At 39.9% G+C, this 26538-nt stretch overlaps 1 protein-coding gene across 2 annotated transcripts in view; it reads right to left on the bottom strand.

The window, feature by feature from the left end:
* Positions 1-685: 685 nt before the first annotated feature.
* Positions 686-26538, bottom strand: part of Uvrag (UV radiation resistance associated) — a 324556-nt gene continuing 298703 nt past the window's right edge. Inside the window, exon 15 of one of the 2 annotated variants that reach the window (XM_047516341.1) lies at positions 686-4703. In XM_047516341.1, coding sequence (XP_047372297.1) covers positions 4004-4703 — 700 coding nt within the window. In that variant the 3' untranslated portion in view covers positions 686-4003. The remainder of the gene's footprint in view (positions 4704-26538) is intronic. The other variant, XM_047516342.1, reaches the window with a different exon arrangement.

Below are 26538 nucleotides of genomic sequence, written 5' to 3'. Positions count from 1 at the left end.
GTCGAATGACTAACTCCTCCCAATGTGCACAGCGCTTCGTAAAGATCATTAAGTGCTGGCATTAAAATGCTGATCCTTCTCACAACCCCACAGGGTCAGGGTATTAGCTCTGCTTGATAGATTAGGATCCAGATTCGGAGAGGTTAAGTGACTGCGCTCAACTACAAAAGGAAACCTGATGATGAAGGCTCGGGCACCCTTACTACCCCTGCAGAGTGGCCTCCACAGGACAAAAGGACGCCAGTACGGAAGAGGCCTCTATGATACTGTAGGCCCCAATCTAATGAAATCAGCAAGGGTAGGATTGTTCCCAAAGTATTATAAATTAAGAATGGAGGGTCTTAAAATGTTCAATAATTGGATGAGGGTCACAGGTTCAAAGTTGCAGAGAGGTGCCATTAGACATCCAGCATCCAGCTTCTACAGAACTGATACTGGCTGCATTGTGCCACCCAGCAAAACTCTACTCCATGTGCACCCCAAGAACATTAGGGACAAAGGGATGAATTTTTTCCAGATACAGATTTATTTAGTAAATAAAAAAGAAGATTAATCAGACTCAGGCAAGGATCACTGGAATCCAGCCTCGGCAGGGCTGCTAGTCATAATTTAGATCTAATTGAGTTACTCTTCTGCCTTGAAAGCCCGGAAAAGGTACTTAATAGCAGCCCATGGGATTCACACAGCAAACTCCTGCTGTTTGCCAAATACACACACAAGGTCCTGCCTTGCCTCTGGGAACTTTGCCCATTTGGTTTCTCCCATCTATAATGCAAGCTTTTATACATCTTTCATCCACATAATTCCACGAATCACTCCTTTTTCTTAGTCAGAATTAAGTTTTCTCTGTATTCCATAGCCTGGTTCTATAGCTCCATCACAGAATTTATCACATTGAGTTATAATTAATTGCTAATATACCTGTGCCCAACACCAGAGAATGTGGTAGAGGTCAAGGCTTCTTAATTTGTATATTAATTTTGTTTAGCCCAGTCCCATGTGCGTGTGTGTATGCATACACACATACACACACATACACACATACACACACGGTGTACTCAATAAATGCTGAATGGTTGATTGACTGTTTAAGAACAAGATTTTCAGAGTTAACCCAGTTTCAATATGAAATTCAAAACAATGAAGACAGGACTCAAACATAGCAGGAAAATAACATACACTTTTAACTCTCAAAATAAATACTAATCAATTTTATTTTATAAATACAGATGCTAAGTTTTCTTCCAATTACCAACAGATTAGTTTCACATGCCATTTATTATTGGTGGTGGTTTAAAAAATTATTTAAATAACCAGTTAGGTCAGGATAAATGGACACCATTAGAACTGCTAAAAAAATATAGCTGAGTACAATCTTCCAAAACTAATATTCTGAGGGAAAAAAAATCTGTGGAATTTCTAAAGTGGTTAAGGGAAGTGGAAAGAGAAAACACAATCGAATATTCATTTGATAACATTTGCTGGCTGTTAAAAGCATCTTAGCCATATGAAAACCAAAGGGGTTCTCAGCAGTTCAGAAATGAATAATAATAAGTTTCCATTTCAATTTATCTCTTCCAAGCAAATTCTATCTTTTTTAATGATTTACCAGACTACTTAAAAAGATTAGTAGGAGATAGATCATCTTGTCTTTTGGCCTCAGATACTTTAAACAGAAGCGAAATGAATTCTGCAGCTTTGGAAAATACTGAATGGTTATTCTAGGAGACAATAATACTGTAGGTTCTACCCAGGTCATGGTAGAAGCTGTAGACATTAAACAACCTCAAATGAAAACCCTAAGCCCCAAATAAACATATCCAAACCTAAGTTTGCGTTTCGATGCACACACCAGTGGACAGCATGGATCATGCGAAAGTATAGGCAACTATTAGATCAGTTCTGTGCAATCTGATCATAGTCAAGGGCAGGGCTCCATGCTGCCGTGTCTACAAAGTGGAGATGATGGAGGGAACCCCAGAGCTCCGGGCTCTATCTGGTTGTGTGAAATCTGAGATGAACACTGTAGTCCTGAGGCTCTGCATGTGGCCCTACTGCGTGGTGGTGCCAGAGGGGCTGTGACTGAATGCATCTAGTTTGAGGTTAGCACCCCCATGTCTGCAGAAATTATAAATCACATGTGATTCACCTTCCCCTCTTCAATACTAAAACTGATCTCCAAACACCTTTTCCTTTAGCAGATGTTACTTCATGGGAGGACTCCACAGCATGACGCGTATATCCAAGATAGTGCCTCTCTTCACACTCTTTTACTCTTAACATGAATGACAGCACACTGCAAAGAAATGCCTGCTCAGATGGCCTCTGTTCCAGGTCTGAAGTAGCTCTCACTCTTCATGTGGGATAAGATGGGCTTTCTTAATCAAACTAAAGCTTCCAACTGCAGGAGAGTTGGATCTGACCGCTATACAGTTAATTCTGTGAGCTCTCTAAGTGGAAAATACCAGCATGAAGCAGTTCATTTAACAATGTAGCCATCAATTAAAACCAGGCCCAGGAATGCTTGGACATAGCATGAAAATGATGAGATCTATGAGTTAAGCTGCTATGCAGGACAAATGAAGCTACTGCGAAGTACACCTGTGAAGTATGTGTGTTGCCACACACAAGATGTAAACTCAGATGGAGTCATCAACAGTGTCAGCTTAGAGACAGCCATGGCTCTTGTTGAGGCTAGCCCTGTCATGATGTAATATAAGGAGACGAATGTTTAAGAGGAATTTCAAAGCTTGGGAAAAAAAAAATCAGGTCGGGTGAAGTAAGTTCAATTTTTATTCTTCTATACAATACACGGATATATGGATAAATTTTCCTTAAAGAGCTTGCAACCCTGAGGCAGTGTCCTTGGGTACATAATGTATAAAGCAATGGCAAATGAAATTTGAATGCAGGAATGACAATTGGACTGCAAAAACATAATTTATATTTATGAAATTGCACACATACCAATAATATTCTATGCATCTCTAATCTCTTAATCCAACTATGTCAACTGCTTTGCAGTTTGTATATTGGACAGCCTGACCCTCTACATATATTTTGTCATATACAAAGTCTTTCTTCTGATTGAAATTTAATAAATTAACATGGGATTTACATATAGGGATTGCCAGAAAGCCCGCCTAGTTTTTAATCACAGTATCTGCCCACATAAAAACTTTGCCCACCCCACCCAAAAGAACTGGATGCCATCTGACTGCAGTAATCTTGGGGTCCTTCAGGATCCCCTGGAATCCCCCAGAGGCAAGTTTTTCATCTAATTTGAAAGTTAGTCAAAGGTATGGCAAAGGAGGTGAAAGGTCATGAGTCACTAGAAAAGATGGAACATCAAGACTACTGGGTTTTAGACCAGTGAATGTGACCTGTGTACAGGCTGCAGGGCCATCCACTGTGAAGATGGGGCAATCCGGGAGTCTACAGGTTGAGTGTGGTGCCTGGGGGCAGGGCATGGGCAGAGGGGCCTGGGAATAAGGAGACCACTATACTTCTCATTCACCAACCTAAGAGATGGCCACAAATCCTTCAGTAAATGGTAGGAAGCTATTTCTGAATATTCCATTTTCCCAAAGTTTTATAAACTATGGTGAGGGCAAAGGCTTATGAGAAACTAAAGGTGAGTTCATTATATTATTTATATATTATCATCTTCCCTCTGAGGATAACATAGACTTGTAAATAAAAAGCAGACAAATGCCTATAAGGTGACTCGAGCTATAAGCTCGTTCAACTAGAGGGTGACTTTTGCCTTAAAACAATCATCAGGGCTAAAAAGCAAATCCTGAAAGCAAAATCTAACTTCATCTGGCCCACTGATACACAATGATCCTGAGTCCCTCCTCTAGTCCCAAAGTTTGTTTTTCTGAGGAATATCCTCCATTAATATTTGCTTTGTGTCATAATTATTAAAAAGGGTAAGTGCAGCTTTACCCTCATTTTGGGCAGTGATGCTGCCCTGGTCCTACTGCCCTACCACCTGCTCACTTCACTTATCAGAACTCCTGCGAGGCCGGCGGAAGCTGGATACATTTTCATTGAGTGCATAGATCCTGCGGGAGAACTCCTCAAACTCTCCGAGAACTTGTTCGTCGCATTCCACTGCCACAGCACTGTCCACTGGGATGCAGTTAAATGCCTCTAGCTGATCGCCTGAGGTGAAACCTGTGGCTTCCAGCCCAATGATTTCTTCTGCCTGCTCCACGGTACAGCAGAGCTCAGCTCCTGAGGCTGGGTGGAACTCACCTGGAAGCTGGACACCCCCAGAGCCAGCCTCACTGGGCAGCAGAGTGCCATTTACTGTGGTGGGACGCCCAGAGGTGGCTTCTCCTTGTTCTTGGCTAGTGGTTACACTTGCATGGCTTCCTTTTAAGCTGTCACCCAAATTTATTCCTTTTTTCTGGTTTTCTTTGGAGAAGCCCAAGGAGGTGTCCAAGGAGGATGACAGAGACGCTGTCTTTCTCTCAGACTCTCCCACAGAAGAGATCATGGTCACAGGCTGTGCTAATGCTGAGTTGTAACTGGGTGGAGGGGTTTTGTACTGGAGTCTCTCATTCTCTGAGTTGGCCCGTTTTCGATGTCCTTTGTCTGGTGAAGGGATTCCCCCAGAGAAGCCTACATCTGCACCCCCAAATATGGAGCTTTGTCTCTTTGGAACAGGGATTGCACTGGAGGTGTGATGTCTGTCACTAGAAGACAAACAAAAACGAGAAGTTACTTTCTGCTTCAGCACTCTGCATAAGCCTTCTGGGTCCAGAGACAGGAAACAGCAGATTTTAAGTCTGAGATAATAAAACTAGATAATAATCAATCTTAAGACAGCACTCAGAGTGTCCCAATGCAAGAAACGGCATGAAGAATGCTGGATCCAGCCCTGGGAAACTTCCTTCAAGGGTACAAACACATTCAATATATTTAAGAGAAGAGTGCTCAGGAAAGGATGGGGGACAGAACACACAGGAAGAACCGAAGGACCTGTATGGACTGGATCTGGAAAGAAAAACACATGAAGGATGCAGTCAATGCCATAGATGTCTGAAGGGCACTTCATATCTTGTTTTTAATATTCAATCCTTGTATTATCTTCATGGAACAGTCATCCTCATCTGGCAGAGAAGATAAAGGACTTGCCCTTGATAACTCAGGGAGGCAGTTGACAGGGTAGACTAAAACCTGGGACTCATGACTTGACGAATAACAGCCTTTCCAAAACCCCAATGCTAACCACTCTGCTTTAAAGAACTGGCAGAGAGCATCATGGGGACATTTTTTTTTTAATGAAAAATTAACTTGGGAGATGACTTCTCCTTTACAAGGCCAGCCACACACATGTTTTACAGTCCTTAGTCTTCAGTGCCTTCGTTTGAGTCTGAATTACTTCTCAGGAAGATATCTTTGAGCCAGCAATAATAATCACTGTTGAGCTATACAAAGCTTTATAGTTTCTGAAGTAATTTCACATACATCATTTTGCTTAGTCCTTATAAAAACCCTGTCAAGAAAGCAGGGTATGTATTATTATACTTGAGTCTGAAATAATAAATAATAATCAGTTAATGGCAATAGAATATCCAGACCATGGAAATGATGGCTGTACTATATACACTGTGTTAGTTAATCCACTGCCAGAGGATTGATAACAATTCTAGATATTATTATATGTGGATGAAATTGGCTTTAATACAATTAAATCCACAGACTGAGTTGAGAGGCAGAGGGAGGTGCAAAAACAAGAACCATTTGACTTGTGTTCTTTAGAGGAGGAAACGCACAGAGTAAAGTGGTTGGTAAAAGGGCAACTACTAGGCAGAAGCAGAAGCAGGACTTGGAAATCATACACACTTGACAACTAGTTAGTACATGTGCTAGGCCTTAGGGAGGGAGACAGATGCATCAGCAGGCCCTGCCTACAACAAGCTTCCAATCCTGCAGGAGAAAAACATCCATAATAATTCAAGTAATACATTTTCAAATCACAGTTTCAGTAAGCACACTGACAAAGAAGATGGGATCTAGGGTCCCTCTACCTGTGTCCACACAGCCCAAGCCTTGAATCAGCTCCCGGCTCCCTCTTCTCTTAGATGTTCTCATGCTGGATTAAACCTGTGGCCTCAGACCCTCAAGCAGCCTTGAGAAAAGGCGACCATGAAGCCTTGTGAGACCTTCTTGCTTCACTCTAAGTGTAGGTGCCAGGAGAGATTTCATTATTAGGGTTGGTCACTGGGGTGTTTATTAAACTGGGCAAGTAAATCAGAAAATTACCGTTTTTAGTTCTCAAGAAATACAGAAAAAACCCAAGCAAAATCTGCCAGCTTAATCTAGGTCTTCAGTTAATATGTTGTCAAAACTCACCGTAATTGGTTAAGCTACACATGTGGCTGCCTTTATTGTTTTCGCTTTACCACTTGCTGACAGTGTCCCTCTCTAAACGATTCTGCTGGTTGAGTAGGTAATCAAACCAAAACAGAGCATTAGCACCACCCAGAGAGTCTACCCTGTACAGACAAGCCCAGGAGGCCGGGCAATGTCAGGCGATCCAGCCGGGAACACTGAAGCAGAGGGTGCAGGCGTGTGACTAGAGGCCAGGGCCTCAACTGCTTCTGGCTGTGAAGAGTGAAGAACCTGAGAGCCCGCCCCCCTGCTGCCCTTGTCCCCAAACCCCTGGTATCCTGCTCTGCTTCTCTGCTGGGCTCCTGGTGGGCTGAAAAAAGGCAGAGCATCAGGAACCTGCCTGGACATACCTAGAGGTGCCTATGACACAAGAGGAAGAGTTTCACTGATTTTGAGGCTTCCGGAGAGCTTTCCTTAACACTGCATAACACAGAAGTAATAAAAGTGTGATATCTGTCCCCACAAGCCACAAGGGAAAGGGAATGATCACCTTCCTGAGCACTGTTAATGTTCCTAGCACTGTGGAAGGTGCTCTGAAGCTGGGAATCCTCGCATTTGCCCTGTGAGAAAGGTAGGCAGGTGGTGATCACATGGGTTGTTCAAGGCTGAAGACCTACAACTGAAATGAACTTGAGCCCATGCTGACTCTGTGTCCTAGAGGAGAACTTTATATTCAAACTCAACTAATATTTTCTAAATGCCAACAAAGGATACACAAGCAAAACGCCATTATATCAGATTCTTAATTTCCCACGAGCCCTAAGATGCCATACTACTCCTCTTTGTGCATAGATTCTAAAGATTGAGAGGTGGAGACTTTTCTGACCTACAATTTTGTGATACTGTTTTTCTGTTCCCTTGAATTTTTATGAGAACTCAGATAACAGTATCAGATACAAATTGGAAAATTATCAGAAAAACATTCTCTTTTAAGAATGGTGAGGAAGGGCTGGAGATATACTCAGTTGGTAGAGTGCTTGGCTTGCAAGCACAAGGCCCTGGGTTCAATCCCCAGCACCGCAAAAAAAAAAAGATGGTGAGGAAGTGATGGGGCTGTGGCTCAGTGGTGGAGCGCTTGCCTCACATGCGTGGGGCACTGGGCTCGATCCTCAGCACCACATAAATAAATAAAGGCATTGTGTCTATCAAAAACTAAAAAAGATTAAAAAAAAAAAAGAATGGTGAGGAAATGAGGTATACTAGGTAAATAATAAAGACGCCTACATACCTAACTGACCCTTTTATCACCACATTTTATTATTTTCTTCTGATTTTTAGTTACATGAGTGAAAAACTTTACCATTTTTAAAATTAAAGTCTTATAATTTAAAAAAGATGAATAAAATGGGCATTTTCTTGATGACTTGATGACTGTGGGCCATTAATCTGGACCTGTATTATTAAGTGATGACACAGTCCAGAGTCTAGAGGGTTTTCAGTGATATTGGTTTCTCAGGACCTGAGTTTTTCTGTCCTCTCTCACTGTTGTCCTGTCGTGTGGCTGTGTCACCCTCTTGCCTGCAGTGGGTTCTCCATCCTTTTTAAAAATATCCTGCAGCTAGTTTGCTGTGTTCTTTAAAACGGATGTTCTGTGAACTATGTGCAAAGTAAGAGTAAGGAGGATTTGAGTGATGGGCATGATATGCTCTATTACATAAGGTCCAGAACATAACATGCCTTATAATATTAGTTTTAGCTGCTCGGAATTTAACTTTTTGGTACTTCCAGTATCTTAGCTATAATCTAGATTTTTAAAAGAGCTGAGCTGTAAACAGCTGAAGTATTAAATGGCTACATTAAAAATTTGTGTATACATACACACATATATACATATGCACACATAAGCATTTTAAATATAACTTGTAGTCACAGGAAATCTCAAATAATATAAACTACATTAAAAAATAAAAGTTATCATAAGCCCATTACCCATTAAATAACTTCTATTTTCTATTAATTTGGGATATTTTCTTTAGACTTTGATTTTGTCTATGTGTATTTAATTTAAAAACCCCTGAAGTATTGTTTGGTATATATACAAAATTCTGTATCCTGCCGTTGTATGTTATGAAAACCTATTGGTAAACATAATTTTGAATGACTGCTCTACTGAATGCAATGTCACAATTTACTTAATTGTTCCCTTATTTCTGTAGACTTAGGATGTTTTTGAACTTTTACTATTAAAGAACAAACGGTTATAAGCATCTCTGTGTAAAAACAATGCATAGGTTTTAAGTGAAACAATTCTGATTTTCATATTTAAGAGGTGTTTGTTTTTGTTGTTTTTTTTTGTGGTGCTGGGGATTGAACCTAGGGCCTTCTGCATGTGAGGCAAGCATTCTACCAACTGAGCTATAGCCCCAGTCCTTTAAGAGGTTTTGAGGAGGACCCTTTCTTTATGACATCATTTAATACAAGTTAAATTTTTTTTTTTTTGTGGTGCTGGGGATCAAACCCAGGGCCTTGTGCTTGCAAGGCAAGTACTCTACCAACTAAGCTATCTCCCCAACTCCCAGGTAAATTTTTTAAAAAGAATTTTATCTACTATGGCCTAAAAAGAGAAAGCTAGCAGTTAAGAAGGCCAATCACAAATTAAGAAAGAAAAAAAGGAATGCTTAGGATTTAAGATTCTTTTTGTCTGATTACAGTCTTCATGATTATTTCATCTCAACAAAGAATTGAAAGCTCACAGACTTTCTAATTATAAGACCCATTTTTAAATGCTATTGACAAATTACTTACCAAATTAAATTAGTACATTATGTAAGATGTGATAAAGAGTTTCTATTCATAAAAAAACAACCAAGCGGCTGGGAATGCAGCACAGTGGTAGGACACGTGCTTAACATGGGCGAAGCCCTGTGAGTTCAATTCCTAGCACTGCTGAAGAAACAAAAACAAACCCCCTCTGCCAAAAGCATAAACGCAAGTAGAAGGAGTGGGTACAGCAGGAAAGGTGGTAGCTTTTCTTTGTCCTCCACTCCTGCTAAGGTGCCCCATGTCTTCTGAAGCTCTAGACTTTGGGGTGCAGAACCTGAGATTTAAGCAATGGGCCTGAGTCCACCAGTTCACTGTATGCCTTCTCCTCATCAGCCACTTGCCCAGGGTGAAGGCTCTTTCAGCTTGGCTCAGGTTCAAACTGGAAACATGATATCCAAGGGTTAATGCTACAATTAAAAGGAATTTATTAAAAAACAACAACCCAAAGATTATTGTAACTGCAAATTTACTAGGCCGTAGTTTAGTGAAACACGGCAGAGTGCTGAATAACTGAACCAAATCAGGGACTGTTAAATTATTTAACAATAAACCTTTTGCTGTAAGTGAAAAAGGATTTCCTAGGGTCACAAATAATAGTGTAATGAGGGAGAAGTCAAGTGACTTGGAGTTTAGAGGTCAAGGACAGTATGGTTTAAATGTGGCGTCTTTGGATTAAGTTTTCTCTGTTCTCTCAGTTAAGGTGATTAATTTCTTTCTCATTCTGTGAGTCCTTTTTATTGTAGTTAGTTACCTTTTCTTATCTCTTCAGTTCTATTTAGAGATAGTGGTCTGAAGAAAGGTTGTTTGAAGGCCTGGATTCTTGGTCAGTTTGGCCACTATGATCCTATATATCTGGAGTTACATCTTCGCCATTTATTAGTTATATGGCTGTGGGCAGTTTTCTTCTCTTCCTTGTACAATAGACCACTGGACTTTGTGAGAATTAAATAATGCACTTAAAATCCTTGGCAGAATGCCTGGCACATATACTGGCAGTAGTGGCTAAAACTGCAGTTGCTGTCATTATGATTAGCTTCCATGGGCTTCACAATTCCGAAGGCATTATCCCTAATTTATAGGAGGGGCTCAAAGACATTCAGGGTTTACACAGGAGCACAGAGGAATGGTCAGCAAAGGAAAGACCAGAACCCAGATCTTTCCACGACGGTTCTCTCCCAAACAGAATTCTGCTCACAGCAGGAATAGAACTCTTCCTGCCCACCTGTATCTCCCCAAGGAGCTAGCTGCAAGAAGCAAATAAAGAATTAAGGCTAGCATAAAAGGTTTTTTTTAAAAAAATTATATATCTGTCTTAGTTGTCAGTGGACCTTTATTTTATTTATTTATTTACTTATTTATTTATTTACATGTGGTGCTAAGAATCAAACTCAGTGCCTCACACATGCCAGGCAAGTGCTCTACCACTGAGCCAGAACTCCAGCCCAAGCATAAAAGTGTTATAGAAAAAAGTACCAAACTGTTCAGATTTATTCTGCCCAAGGTGAATGGGAAATTCTTTTTTCTTGGGGGCATGGAGTGGGGAAGGCTTTGAATAAGGCAGAAATACTCAAATGCCCCTATTTAGATGATCTACCAGTTGCTTAGGGACTACAAGAACTTCCCAGAATCCTTTGAGGAGCATTCCAATTGTCCCTAAATCCCTGATATATCATTTTTCTTTCTGAATTTAGCTTGAGAGAGAGACACACACACACACACACACACACAGATATGAATGAATTATTCTAAGAGGGCAACTTCTCTCTTTGACTAACCAACACCGAGTTATGAAGCCAACCTGGAAATGGTAGAGGCCAGTTCCCTCTACTCATCTGTCCTTGCCCTGTCATCTTCTTTTCCACTCCTCCTTTTCCTGTTGGTTTTACTGCCTAAAGCTACCACATCCTTTTTATAAAAGAGATGAGGAGAGAGAAAAAAACAAGGTAAGCAAGCACTGAAATGTGACTCCCATTTCCCCATCTCTGATACGTAATACTGCAGCACTCCACCATGAAAGTCCACACTGTGAAACACAGGGCACTGCAGAAGCACTTCACTGCTCTAACCCTGTTTATTCTTCTGTAAAATGAGTACATCCACCTAATACTAGTGCAGTAAAGACTGAGTGAGATATACAAGTAGAATTTTCAGTACAAGTAATAATAAATTATTAATAATAAAACAACAGGGCTGGGGCTCAGTGGTAGAGCGCTTGCCTAGCACTTGTGAGGCACTGGGTTCAATCCTCAGCACTGCATAAAAATAAATAGGAAAAAGCTATTGTGTTCATCTACAACTAAAAATATTTTTTAAAGTAATAAAAAACAGCAACTAACATGTATGGAGTATTATATGCAAGCTTTATACCTGGTCTCATTTAATCTTCACAATGTATCTATGAAGTACCATAAACATAGTCCTCATTTCACAGATGAACAAACTGAGGCACAGTAACTTGATCAAGGCTACAAAGCGATGATTTAACCAAGCCAGTCTGACTAAAAATAGATGCTAGTTCACTTGTCTCTCCCAATCCCTAGGACCTTTAAAGTTTTTGTTGCCACCAAAGTACCAATATTTGATCTCTCTTTCTGTTTGAGGAAGGAGTGAGAACGAGATGAATAATTTTTAGGTCATGTGGATTGGTATCTTTTCCTTCTCTGCTTGCCTACATTAAGTTTGTTTGGCTTTTTTTTTTTTTAAAAAACTTTCTAGGACTTGTTATACTGTTAGGCATTATAAGCATCAATTATGAGGAGAAATAAATTCTGCCATGAAATGATGTAAATGTGGAAACTTAGGGGAAATGAAATAAAGAAAAATGTAAAGGTTGACCACATCAAGAGAGTTCTTGAAGCTGGGGTGGGTTTTACTTAAAAGTAGTCCCCTTCGCTTGCTGTTCTCTTCCAGATTCACTTGGGCTTATTTTATCTGTCTACAATCAGGTCTCATACTGTAAAGTATTAGGAAGAGTACAATTCACACAGTCTCAGATATGTGTCTTTCCCTCCCTACAAAATGTTTCCTCTGAGGAACATTACTAGATCACAGCTGGTCAAAACACTAAATCTTGATTGTCTGGATCCTAGCCAAAATCTACAGCTACATCTTGGTGGAATAAGGATACTTAAAAGAAAAAAAAAAAAAAAAAAAAAAAAAAAAAAAAAACCCAACTTTTAAACAACATTTGATCTTCTTCTTTCTCCCCTGTAGCAAGCTATGACCTCACGGCACTGAGACCTCTACATGGAGGTGTTTAAGTTGGTTTACAGCCATCAGAAATGTTTGAAGCTCTAGGTACTGCTCCGCGCCAATATCATGTCAACTGTGCTAAAAAGCAATAATAGTTTCTCACCTTCTTAAAGATTACTGCTTAAATAATGCAGAGCAATGACAGGGCTCCACAGAGTGCCAAAAGCAGGTTGCCAAGGCGAAGCAGAGGCAGAATTACGTCTTTTGGCAGCTAAGAAATTATGACATAAAGTTAGTTTTTTCAAAAAAACAACCTCCATAAATTAGGCTACTATCCTTTTTTGAAACTGAGCAAAGGGTGGGATTTATCTTTCTCCCTTCCCTCTCTCCAATCAAGCACAAGTGCAGAGTTTCCTTCTGTGAAAGCCACATTTCACAGCCCCATCTGCCCCTGGAGGCAGCTGGGGGTTAGCAGTGGTAAGCGTAGTCTCCAGTCACAGCAAGCAACTGAACGGCCTCTCACCATTACCAGATAAGTGCAAGTGCTTAATCTTTGCCCTGCATGTTAACAAAAACACCAAACAAAATAAAAATAGAAACAATCCTGGGCCAAAAGCACAGGCTGCAACGTGTGCCAATGGTCACTTTCCCCTGGGCTCAGTTTGGAAGGTTTCCTGCCAAAGTCTGACTAAATAAAAACAGAGTATAAAAAGGTATAACTTAACAAGGGAGCCTTTAGATTTTATTTAAACTGAGTAGTGATGGAAAGATGAATCTGTGACAGAGAAAGTTCTAAAGGCAAAGGATGAAATAAGCAAGCTGAGGAAATCCAGTTCCCTAGGTGATGTGATGTGAGGACATGGCCATCAGAGACCAGCTTTGAGGAGTAGCCTCCAGCACAGCCCACAGTCCATCTGGGTCTCAAGGTCGAGCTCCCTGGGGTCAGGGAGTACACAGTGATCCTCTAGGGAGCAGAGGGAGGTTCTAGGAGAGGTCAAGTCAACCACTTTACCCATCAGCTTTCGCTTTAAGAAATCATCATACAAATTAATGTACTGAAATTACAGTCAGGCAACCAACCTTATAAGGACTATAAAATGGTCTGTAGAAATAGACATAGCCCATCTTGATGTCATTTATACAGAACATAAGTAACATCCTAAAAGACAGCATGTAAAGAACAGGAAAGTGATGCCAGGAATGATACCTGGGGACCCCTTGGAGTATCTGGACAGCACTTGGGCCTTGGGAATAATAAATTGTTTATGCTGAAAACTAGAAAAAACCTTGTAACTCTACCTTTGCCAGGGAAACCAGAGGAACAGCAATCTCACAGAACCTAGCCTCAGAAAGAACTCAATAGGGAAATTAAAACCCTGGTCAGAGAAGGCTTTCAGAATTTTAAAACTAGACTTGGAAAGGAGCTAAAGGAAGCCAGGACTCCTGAGGCCAATGACAGAAACCGTGAAATGAAGCCTCTGACTGCTAAAGCTGAGCTACCACCAAATTTCTAATAAACTCTGACATGAACGAAACCATCAGACTTTAGTTGTTTGTTATTTTAAAAGAAAAATGGATAGCTCTGCCACCACTTTCAGAGATGCTGAGGTCCTGGGTAAAAGTGCCTGAGCCAACAGCGCCAGTGAATCATTGCTTCGTAAGAGACCGTGGGACTCTCAGGGGAGCGTCTTGATAATCACATCCTTTTGAGAGCTCGGTACTAAGAGATGTAACATAGCACTGCATGCTTACTAACTGGACAACTAATGAGTAACTGATTCAGCCCTTCCCAAACATGTATTGAGCACATCTTCTTGGCACAGCACTAGACTTAGGAGATATGGGAACAATGGAAAAAGCCAAGGTTCCTGTTTTGTTCTTTCATGGGGCTTATTTTCTAGTGTGCGTGGGTGGCATAGACACGTATCACAGAATCAACAGACAGCAGCCTCTGCCACATGAGATGCAGTGGGACACATGGGCTAAGAGCTCATAAATGAGAACTGACCCAGGAAAGGTCAAGATTCCAGGGGTAAGTAAAGTTCTTCACTAGGTGACAAGTGGGCTAGGTTGAAAGTATTTTTTAGCAGAAAAACAGCAGATGACAAAACTCTGTGTCAAGGAGAATAATATTTGAGGACCCAAAAGGGTGCTGAGTGAGGAGCTATATGGTAGAAGATGAAGCTGGAGAGGAAAACAAAATCTAGATCATGCAGAAGCCCATACGCCATGTTTGGATTTTTTGCTTAAGTCGTTAAAGTGTGCTCTAGTGTGATTCTGGACTGTCCTCCAAGGACCAAAATGTTAAAGGCTTGGTTCCCAGCTTGGTGTTATTGGAGGTGGTGGAACCTTTAAGAGGTGGAGCCTAGTCAGAGGTCTTAGGTCACTTGGGGGCATGGTCTCGAAGGGGATAGGGGTACCTCAGCCCCTACCCTTTTCTCTCTGCTGCATCCTGACCATGAGGTGAACTTTTGCTATGCTGTGTACTCCCCACTGCCCCTGCCCAGAGACCTAAAAGCAATGGTTCTGCCACATTATGAACAGAAACCTCAAAACCTGTGAGCCAAAATAAACCTATTCTAAACTGATTTTATCTCAGGTATTTGTTATATACAGTAACAAAAAGCTGACCAACACAAACTGTTTTAGGCAAGGGTGTGTATGGGGGGGGGAGGGGAGGGAGGGGAGACAGACAGACAGACAGACTGACTTTGGCTGAGGTTGGAAAGGGGGCCAAGAGTAGATGCCAGGGGATCATAAGCTGTGCAGGGGCACAGGTCAGAGATGATGGAGGCTTGGGCCAGACTGGAAAAAGTAAAGATATAGACAAACAGATTAGAGGAAAAGAGGAACAAAGAGTTTTGCCTCGCTTCTTGGCAAGCGTGAAAGATAAATGCACTTTTTTCCATTGCTAAGAACAGCCTGGTGACCCCAAGTCTTATGGTTCTGGAGTCGAAGACAGGTAGAAACAAATACAGGTGCATGGAATATGCTGTGGGAGAAGACAGGAGGCAAGTCAGTTCTGAGATCAGAACTTATTTACACTAGGAGTACAGTGACAGAAGAAAAGGGCCTAGGCCTGGACCTTTAGAAAGTGCAGGGTTTTATGATGAGGTAGAAGAGAAGTTCACAAATGACATAAGGTGGAGTAGTCCACAAGGAATGAAGAAAACCAGGAGAAGGCAGTAATAACAGGATTCCTTTTTTGGAACCACCAGATGCTAAATGATCCCTCATATAAAACATTTTATTCTTCACGTAGGCGTGAGAGGCTGTACTGTGTAGTAACTAAAGCAGAGTAAAGTAACTGTGTAGAAACTGTCCTGCCTGGGCTTAAATCTTAGCTCCGCCACCTGATGGCTATGTCGCCTTTAAGTTATTTTTGACCCCTCAGTTCCTCATTTGTAAGATGGAAGAACATAATGGGCCCTAATTCACAGGGTTGTTGGATTAAATAAATTATTTAAGCAATACATGTAAGGTGCTTTGGAAGAGTAGCTTGGTTCACAGTAACAGTCACTGGATATCTACTCTTGGCCCCCTTTCCAACCTCAGCCAAAGTCAGTCTGTCTGTCTGTCTGTCTCCCCTCCCTCCCCTGTGGATAGTAGCTATAATGATACCACTTATTATACATTACTATTCACTAACAGAAGAACTGTTGAATAAGCATTATATAAAATGATCTTCAACAACTCCAAATCAACACAAAGGGAACTGTATATAAATTGAGCTTAAAACCCAAAGGTTAATGATCAGTGATGATTTCTAATGCTGTAAATCCTTTCAAATTTAGGTGGGCAAAGAACTTATCTCGAAGGCTTCCTGGAATGGTACAGTACATGAGATCTAGAAGCATGGTTCTCTACTGACACCTGTTAGCACCTGCTAAAGAAAGACTCCTGAAAACAGTGATCTTTGGTATAGACTATTTAAGTGGCTTTTCTGTTAATTCCCTCTCCCCATTCACTTAAGTCTGACCATCTTCCAAAACTTAATTCAAGTCCCACTTCCTTCACTGAACCTTAGTTAGCCATGCCAATCTAAAGTGATGCCTTTGAACTCTGAATATCAATAGTATTTCTTATTGTACCATCCTACTGATGCTTAACATGATTATTTGCACTTCAACACATATTTCAGTAGATATTACTGAAGCCTACATGAGGTTCTGGAAATAACAACATATACAAAACAAGGTTCCTACCATTAAGGAGTTTGTACTCTAGTAGAGAGAGAATAAACCAATAACCAGAATACCAAGGTGCTTTGTATGTTCTTTGCATATTACAATGAAGAAGCAAGCCAGCGATCAGCTAGAAGTCTCATGAGAAGAGGCTATATTTGATTGGCACCTTGAAGAATAAGTTAATCAGGGGATGGGGGAGGGAAAAGGGTCGGGGGAGAGCATGTGTTTGTGTATGCAGGGAAATGGAAAGGAAGGGCAGGGCATTTAAGGTATGTGAGCAGTCCAGCTGTGGAGTCAGGTCTTAAAAATAGTGTATGGGAGGGACCTAGTCTTCTATTTCTTGAACTCCACTTCTCCACTTTCCAGGCTAACTTAGTACAAAACACACAACAGATACTCAGTGAATATATTTGTTTTATAAATAAATGATTTAATTAGTTGTATTCAGATGGAAAAATTTAGGTGTTCTTGTTTTGGGCTATGTTGTGAGAAGTATTTACTTAATGTTAAAGGAAAAAAAAAAGGTAAAAAAGAACCCAAGTACTTACAACACGGTAAACAAAACTCTCTAAAACTATAAAGTTAATCTAAATGATAAAATACTATGTAGCAATTAAAATAGTGCTAAGAAGTTTTAATGACATTGGTAAAAATGCTTAAGATGAGATATTATATGAAAAAGTAGGACATACAGCTGTAGAGATAACACTGTCCAGAATTATAGCTACTAGTAACTTATTCCTGGGACTTGACATGTGGTGAGTCTGATTTGAGATGTGCTGTAAGTGTGAACTATATACTGGGTGTAGAAGGCTTAGTATGAAAAAAGGGAATATAAAATGTTTTATTAATAATTTTTAAAATTAGTGCTGGGGTTGTGCTCAGTGGTAGAGCACTTGCCTGGCATGTGTGAGGCACTGGGTTCGATCCTCAGCACCACATAAAAATAAATGTATAAAATAAAGGCACTCTGTACATCTACAATTAAAAAAAATATATATATATATATTTGATATTTTTAATTAAAAAATTTTAGATTAAAATTATGCTGATAAGGTATTATGTTAAATATATAAGTTGGATTTTATTTGGATTAAATCAAGTATATTTACTAACTTACCTATTTCTTTTTGCCTTTTATAATGTGGCTGACAGAAAATTAAAATTTACATACGCACCTCACACTATATTTCTATTGAATAGTGCTGGTATAGAGGAGAGGATCTCAATTAGAAAAGAAATACGTAAAAAACTGGCTAAAATGACAGTGGTTTTTGTCTCTGGATCATGGAACCATTGCCGCCTCCTCTTTTGCATATTTTTACAACTTCCAAATTTTATTCATTGAGCATGTATTATTTTATAATCAAAAAGAGTAAATAGAAATAAACAAGTAACACACACACAAAAGAGAAAAGTTCTAAATTTAGCTCAAAGACTTGGTTGCTGGTGGTAGAGAAAAGCAGCCCAGGATACCCAAATGGCTATCTGTCACTGGTGAAGGTTTAGTGCACAAAGGATGTTGGACAGCTGTTCTCCATCCTGACTGAAGACAGAAAAAAGCGGAAATGGGTGTTAACCACAGGAGGGGGCCTGTAAGTTAAATATAGGGAAGAATTTCCTGAAGTGAGGGTGTTTAAACTCTGGAATGAGTTATGGAAGAAGCCTGGTCCCCCAAGGTCTTTTAAAATGCTACAGATACCCATATGCCTTGTGTGTTCCTGTCTAGAGGCAAGGAGATGACTTGTCAAGGCTCCTTCTAACACAGCAGTCCTAGAGTAAATAACTCCAATAAAACTCTCTTGTCCGTTTACTTGTGACTAGACTTTACTCTTCCCATTAGGGATGCCAGCCTGCAGGCAGTACTCTAAGGGGCAGCCTATGGGACACAGCTACCTTAAGCAGTACTCTTGAGACTTCAAAGACAATGTCATTTGATCTAAATTTAAATATCAACGTCAGTTAGACATGTTTTTTAAGTCCCTCAGGGGTCACCTGCCAGAATTCAATTCTGTATTTAGCATAAGCATGATGGAGGGAAGGGAAGAGGGTAGATTTGTTTATAAAAAGTGAGGCTTTTAAAAGCTTTTAATACTGGACACTCTCTCATTTTCAAATTTAAATGGATTGGCTTCAAAGCAGAACTCTCACATCATCACTGTGATTTTAAAGAAAGTCAACTGGCTTACTTAATTTAGATTTTTATTATTCTCAGTTTCCTGAAAAACCATATTCCCAAATTTGCCAAAGTTCTTGGGTACTTTCTTTTTCTACTACTTTTATTTTAAGTATGGAGTTTGATTCTAGTTACAAAAAGGAATGGAAGAGTACATCAGAAGTAGGCAGTGGGGCACCATGTGGAGATGGTGCTTTGTACGTTCTTGTATGTTACAATGGAGAAGCAAGCCAGTGACCAGCTGGAAGTTCCTTGAAAGGAGGCCATATCTGATTGGCACCTTGAAGGATAAGTTAATCAGGGGATGGGGGAGGGAGGGGGTGTAGGGGGGGAGAGAGAGGGAGAGGGCTCTCAGGGGAATGGAAAGGAAGGTTAGGGCATTTGACCACATCTAAAAGCACAGGCTGCTTCCCCCAACATAAAATGCCAGTGTCCATTGAACATCAGAAGGAATCTGGAGGAATATTCTAGCACATTGTTAAACAGTTAAGGATACTTTTCCTCTGCTCTGTCCTTACCAAGGTTACTGAAAATGACTGTCTCTTTAAAAATGGCCCAGCTAGCCCTGAGACTTCCACTAAGTCAGGAAAGGCTGCCTTCGGCTGCAGCAGCCTGCCTCCTACATTGGGCTTGGGCTCCAAGTCACAAACGTCAGTGAGCATGAACAACGCACAGGGAATATTTTTGTCAGTCATATCCTTCAAAATATTTAATTTATCTTATCTACTCCTTTAGATTAGAAACTAAACAGCTGTCAACCAGGCTAAGGCAGGGCAAATCTTACACTTTTGAATCTCCCTTCATCTCTTGAATAGTGGTGTATGGACAGGAGACATTTAATGAATTGTCAAATGCATTAATAATACTTCATATTTTACATAGTTCTTTTTAGTTTATAAACTACTTTGACAGATGCTCTCTCATTTGTTCCATACAATTATACTTGGGAGTAAGGCTGGTGATATTGACTTAATTTAAAAAAATGATACTTGAAAACAATTTATGAAAATTACAAGGTAGAGCTGAAATTGGAACCCACATTTTCTGATCTCCAAATCTAGTTATCCTTCCTTTGTATCACACACTGCCATGCATAAAGGTGTTAGACAGTTTAGGTTATATAATCAGGAAAAATTAAACAGAATAAAAAATTCCATGAATAAAACATGACAGATGGCTTTGAAATCCTGTTCTTATCATGTGTTTTTCTGAAAAAAGAATATGGTTCTCAAGGAAGACAAAGAGCATGGACAAACATGCTACAGGCCACACAGCCAACCCATGTGCTTCTTTCTTCACTTTTTCTGTTAAATAAGTAGAACTGTTAAATTCTGTTAAATAAGTAATAATATATATATATATATATATATTATTTGTTTCTTTCAGTCTTACTTTTCTCAAAGTCTTCTTAAAGTTTTATTTTATTTTTTTGGGGTACTGGGGATTGAACTCAGGGATACTCAATCACTGAGCCACAACTCTAGCCCTATTTCGTATTTTATTTAGAGACAGGGTCTCACTGAGTTGCTTAGTACCTCGCTTTTCCTGAGGCTGGCTTTGAACTCCAGATCCTCCTGCCTCAGCCTCTCGATTACAGGCGTGTGCCACCATGCCTGGCTCTTCACAGAGTTTTATGGCTTGTAGTTTCCTTTTTCTCTGAGGTCAATGGGGTAGGATAAGCAGCAAAGAACATTTCCATCAGAACCACTACTTGGGTTTTACAGGGTGTTCCCGTGGATGGTGATGGGTGTTAGAACATAGGTGCAGAGATAGGAGGGGCTAAGGAAGGGCAGAGGAACAAAATGACCGCTAACAAACATGGGGTATCATGGTAGGGTACAAAGAAAAGGGGACTAGGGGACGAAGAGTCAGATAACCTGGGCTTTTGGTCCCAGTTCCATCACTTATCATCATGTGGTCCTGGCAAGTCACTTCACATTTCTGAACCTCTGTTTGCAGACCTGTAAAATAATGACTGCTATTCTTACCCTCCTTCCCTCACAGGGTTGTTGCAAGCTTAAGTAAAAACAGAAAGTTTTGCAAGTAAGAGATTTTTATTATCATGACTTCTAAATATGGGTGAGGGTTACCTAAGAAGGCAGGTTCTAAAATATATTTGTAGGCAAATGGATTTGTAAGATACTTACTCTAAGGCTTCAGAGAGGCCTTGTAAAGGACTTGGGGGTAAGAGAGGTTGATGAAATGTTTTGTATCATTATTGTACAAGAGAGCAAGAGACATTATTTTAAAATGTGAACAAAAACCATATTCTGTATCTTTTTTTTTGTATTAGGGATTGAACCCAGGAGCATTTAACCACTGAACCACATTCCAAACTCTCTTTTTTATTTTTTGAGACAGGGCCTCGCTAAGTTGCTGAGGCTGGCCTCAAACTTGTGAACCTCCTGCCTCAGGCTCCCAAGTTGCTGGGATTACAGGTATGTACCACCACACCCAGCTGTCTGTCTATTTGTAAGGTGACCATAGATTTTACAGAAAGAACAAGACCCCCATAACAAAGAATGGAACTAATTTTAAAAAATAGCAGACAGTAACTATGATTCATTTACTCATTTGTATAGGCTATTCTAGTAGTGGAACTCACCAAAGTAAAGAACTGAGACCAGAAATGGGTGTGTTATGCCTGGGGGCAGTTGAGACATGGAGAGTGGTGGAGAGACATAATGAGGCACTGTCTCAGGACTTGGACGCCAGGGCCTTTTGCATAGCCTGTTCACAGCAACCACAGCACACTGTCTCTACAACTCAGTGCTGAACTGATCGGCTCACGGCAGCCATCAGCTGCAGCTCACTGCACATTCTTCATTGACCATAACTCAGCACTGGCAGCAGCTGTGCATGTGCAGGTCAGTCTGAGTCTTGGACTACTTCACAGTCAGTAGGAAAAGAAAGACAAGTGGGATGTGTAAGCGGAATTCTGGTGACATTAACCAAGTGTTCAAGAGCAGTCTCTGAGCTGAAATTCTGCTCTTCAAAGTTGTGTTGCTTGGCAGTTATGACTGGGTTTGTGATCCTAGGGTGAGAAAATGGGATTTCTTTTGGAAAGAGCTGGCATAGATCACTGAGAACTGTTCCCATGCAACTGTGTTCATGAGAAAAAAAGGGTTTATTTTAGGATTAATCAGTAGATTCTTCTAATATTAGTTAAGATTTCTGTAATGTGCAAGAAAAAAAATCACTTCATTAATTTTTTTTATCACAGTTTTTTCTTTACAAAGTAAAACAAAACAAGCTCTCACATAACTTTGAAGCTTACCATAAGGAGGAATTCAGTGAATGCACTGATCCTCAGCCAGTATGAAATCCTGGACACCAAAAGAACAGACAGCACTGTGCTTCCACAGGGACCAATCTGAATGGCAACAACCACACAGAAAATGGGAGTGTTTCCTTTTACAAAAGATGTAAGTGCCTCCCTCAGGAGTGTGAGTTTTTTTACCCTTTGCCCTAAGGAGCATGGCTTAGGAGGTAACTCCTCAATCCCAGGCTGCTCTTAGAAGTTCTCAGATTTCCCGAGGCTAACAGAGCTTGTTCAGCTTTGTTTAGATTTGTGACTTCCAGCCTGGCATCCTGCAGTGGTCCTGACTTGGAACCACCATGCAGCAATCATTTCCCCAGTCCTTCGCATCCACCTTCGTGGCCTATATTTCACTGGAGTAACATAAAGTGGTCATTACTATTCATTCTGTGTTAATGTGCTTGGCACAGGTGGCACAGAAGGATACTATGCAAATGTGTAAGTGTGGGGCTTAATGGGTTTGCTACATCAGTGCCAGAAGACCTAGATTTTTGTTTTATTGCTATAGGCTCATGGGTCATCCATATTCAGCAAGTCATTTAATTTTTCTGTGCCTTAGAACTGAGAGTTGCTGGAAATCATAGTGTTACAGGAGGGGAAGGGCAGTTGGGTTGCAATGAGAAGGCATTTATATGTAAATATTTTGGGTAAAATGTCTAACGATCTCTCAGAAGAAAGGGGCCTAATCTTCAAGGTTCTAGTAGTTGTGAATTGTTTCTCATTATAAATACATTTTTTTTCTAATTTTGTATTTGTTATTTTATATTCCTTTTCTTAAAAAGGGTTGCCAAATTGTATAAACCTTCTCAAAACCCAGTTTCTTCCATTCTTAAAAAGAATGCACACTCTAGCCCCGGATCTGTTCTTTGCCAATAAAGTTGTTGTGCCTTTTCTTAATTTGTTCTCCATCTATGAGGAAAGGGTGGCAGGGCACACTCTAGAGAGAGGCGACAGCAAGTGGGATGACTCAGACAGAAATGAGCTTGTTCAGAGAGTTCCGGTACATCAGAGTCGAGAGAGTGGTATCAGATGAGGCAGGGACCAGGTAGGCCAGAAAAGAAGTTGAATTTTATTCTAAGATATATCCATGGAAGATGCAGAGTGACCACATTATAGCTAGAATTTCAAATATTGTGTTGGCTAGTAATGAGAATGGACAGTGGGAGGACGAATAAAACAGAAACATAAGTTACACCCACACAGCTGTCTGGTTTAAAAAAGGTGAGGGTGGCAACAGTAGAGATGGTATGAAATGGTCAGATTGATGTGGACATGAAGAAACCGGTTTGCCGATGCATTAGACTGGATATGGTGGGAGTAAAGAAGAAAATCAAGGATGATTTTTCAGTTGGAGCGACTGGGTAGATGAGGTGTGATCTGCTGAAAGGAAGAAGACTGGCAGAAAGATGGTTTTAAACATATTGAGGCTGATGACTGTGATAGTCCAAGGGACAGGTTCTGGTGGGTCTCTGGCTATCCAGTTTGCAGGAGAGATTTACACTGGGAATATAACTTTAGGAGTCATAAGCATATTGTAGATGTTTTTTAAAACTATGGAGATGAGAACACATGAGAACAGAGCAAAGAGAGAAAAAGAAGAGAACCTAAGGTGGAACCAGGGAGAACTCCCTACATTTAATGATCAATGTGCAGAAGAGAGAAAGAGAAGCTAGAGGAGGGGAAGCCAAGAAAGGACAATGTTCCTAAAAGACAGGAATGGCCAGCAAGGTAGAAGGCCACTGAGATGCCAAAAGGGATAAGAATAGGAAAGTGACCTTTGGGTTCGGCCACACAGTTCAGCAGGCACCTAGCTGGATGAAAGGAATTTCAGCATACTGATAGAACAGGAAATAAGATTGCAGTGAGTTAATGAGGAATTGAACATAAACATAACAAAACATAAACAGATCTGTAATCATTACAGAAATTAAATCCGTAGTTAAAAATCAACATTCTCCCCCTCAACAAACAGAAACTACTGGGTTTTTGCTAAACTCTATCAGACCTTCAAGATATAGATAATTCCTATCATATATAAACTGTTTCAGAGCACGGAGGAGAAAAAGAGCCTCAATTTATTCTATGGGGTTGTTAAAATCTCATCATGTTTAACATCAGACGAGGATGTTAAGAGAAGGAAAAATTATAGGCCAGTTTCGTTTTAGTTCACAGATGTAGACATTCTAAAAAATTAGCAAACTAATCCGATAATGTAGGAAAAGTACTACATCATGACTAAGGATGGTTCATACTACGAGGTGAAGATGGTTTAACACTAGAAAATGTATATTAAAGGAGAAAAAATAAATACAGTATTCTCTCAACAGATTCAGAATAAGCATTTGGTAAAACCCCAATACACAAATTCATGATTTAAAGACAACTCCTAGCAAGCTGGGAACAGAAAGAAATCTCCTTGCTCTGAAGACAGGTTTCTACCCAGACTTGCAATAAATATAATCCTAATGATAGAAATTTAGGAGCTTTTTCTTTAAAGTCAGGAACAAGACAAGAATATTCACTATAGTTGCTCCTATTTCATATAAATTTTAAGACAAAAAAAGTAATAAAAACTGTGAAAATAGAAACAACATTATCCACTGATATTATAATTATATATAGAGACAATCTAAGCAGCTCTAAGATAAACCACTGTAGTTAGTGCTAGTAAGGCTGTTGACTGAATTGTCCAAATAAAAAAATCAGTAGTGTACCTGTATACCAGTCAAAAAAAGGTTGAATACTGTAATAAAAAATTTATGACAGTAACCCAAACTGTAAGCTACCTAAGACTAAGTACCTAGTGAAAAATAAATAAGACTTTGTGAAGAAAATTATAAAATGACACTGCAGTATATTAAAAAAAAATTTGGGTTCATAAAGTCTGAATATTATAAAGTAACTGAATCACTCAAATAAGATTCTAAAATCAAAAAAGTCAAGAGTTTTGAAGAACCCCCTTAAGTAGGAGTGTCTCCCTGCTGTTCTTCCTTCCTAGGAAGGGCTTGGCTGGGAACAGCACTCTGGCTTTCTCCACCCTCTTTCTCACTCAGAGAAGCACCTCTCAGATTGGTACTTAAGAGGGCCAAATGCAATCTGGACAGTCACTGCTCAGCCCTACCTGGGTCTCCTGTTTCTGTAGGGAAATCCGTGGCTCTCCAGTTCATATTAGGATGGGAGGGTAAGTTTAATTTTGAGTGATGTCTCTGTAAGCCCTTTTTATTACAGATCTAAAGCCACATTTTCCAAGCGGCTTTATCAGTAATAAAACTGACATTTTGATTGTATTAGCCTGTCTCTTGTATCCTCTCTCTCAAATGGTTCCAAATGTTGGAGGTGGGGGAAGCATGCTATTTATTGGGTATCCTCAAACCTCAACCAGACTTACAGAAACTATATCTTATATAATTAAGAATGTGGCACTGGGCCATGGATAGACAAATGAAACAATGGAGCAGAGTCTGGAAACAGATCAATATATATGAGGAACCTAGTATATGAGAGGTGGCATTATCAACCAGAGGAGGAAAGGCAGACTATTCAATAAATGATACAGGGACAATTTGCTATCAGTACTAAACAAGATTCATTTAAAACTATTTCCCTCCAGGGTGCCTAACACAGAGCTTTACACAGAGATGGTGCTAAATAAATGTCTGCTAGCTCACTTTTGTTATAATTATTATCATTATTATTTTCCACTTAAACTTGATTCCTTTGCTAGCTTCCTCAGGCATCTAGTTCCATATAAATGCCAAGTTTTGGAAATTATTTTGATATTCTGAATAGATTATTTAAACTGTCTATTTGCTTAACAGGAGTTCTACCTAAAGCCAGATGTCTAGAACTTATCATTTTGAGGATCATATGGAACAAAAATCAAAAATGTCAAAGTAAAGATCAACCACAGATGTCACTTTCTCATTATCTTCAAATCCTAGCTTTATGGCACAGGAGAAAATGGAACCAATGTTACACCTCCTTCCCCACAAACACATTTACCAACAAACATCTCACTGCATTCTCACAACACACTGGTGAGATGAGCAGGGCAGGGATTACAGGTGAGGAAATCAAGTTCAGAGAGGCAGAACTTCAAATCCACACAGCAGGTTGTTTAGAAGAAGACCTGGGATCAGAAGCCATTACTCTTCACAAGAGACCAGGCTATTCCACTAGTCTAACTCTACAGGCCTGATTCCCAGTCACCTGATTCTGTCTATTATTGCCCATAGCCCCAGAATGCAAAGTTTAGGAATTAATAAATAGCTAGAGTCTACAGCTTTCCATTTATTTTAGTCAAATAAGTCAATCTAATGTCTTCTTTGTATCAAACTTCCCTTTTCCCTTTCTCTTTTTAAAAGGGTCAAGTCTGTCTAGGCAAAGCAGGTTAAGCCATTATGTTCCATTGTCCTATTTTTGGAATACCTGTAAAAACTGAAATTGAGCAAAAAATATACCATATACCACTTATGGTAACTTTTTTTTTTGGTATG

This window comes from Sciurus carolinensis, chromosome 11, assembly GCF_902686445.1.
Source record: "Sciurus carolinensis chromosome 11, mSciCar1.2, whole genome shotgun sequence".
In the NCBI taxonomy this organism is placed as follows: Eukaryota; Metazoa; Chordata; class Mammalia; order Rodentia; family Sciuridae; genus Sciurus; species Sciurus carolinensis.
This window is presented reverse-complemented; position numbering and strand designations above follow the sequence as displayed.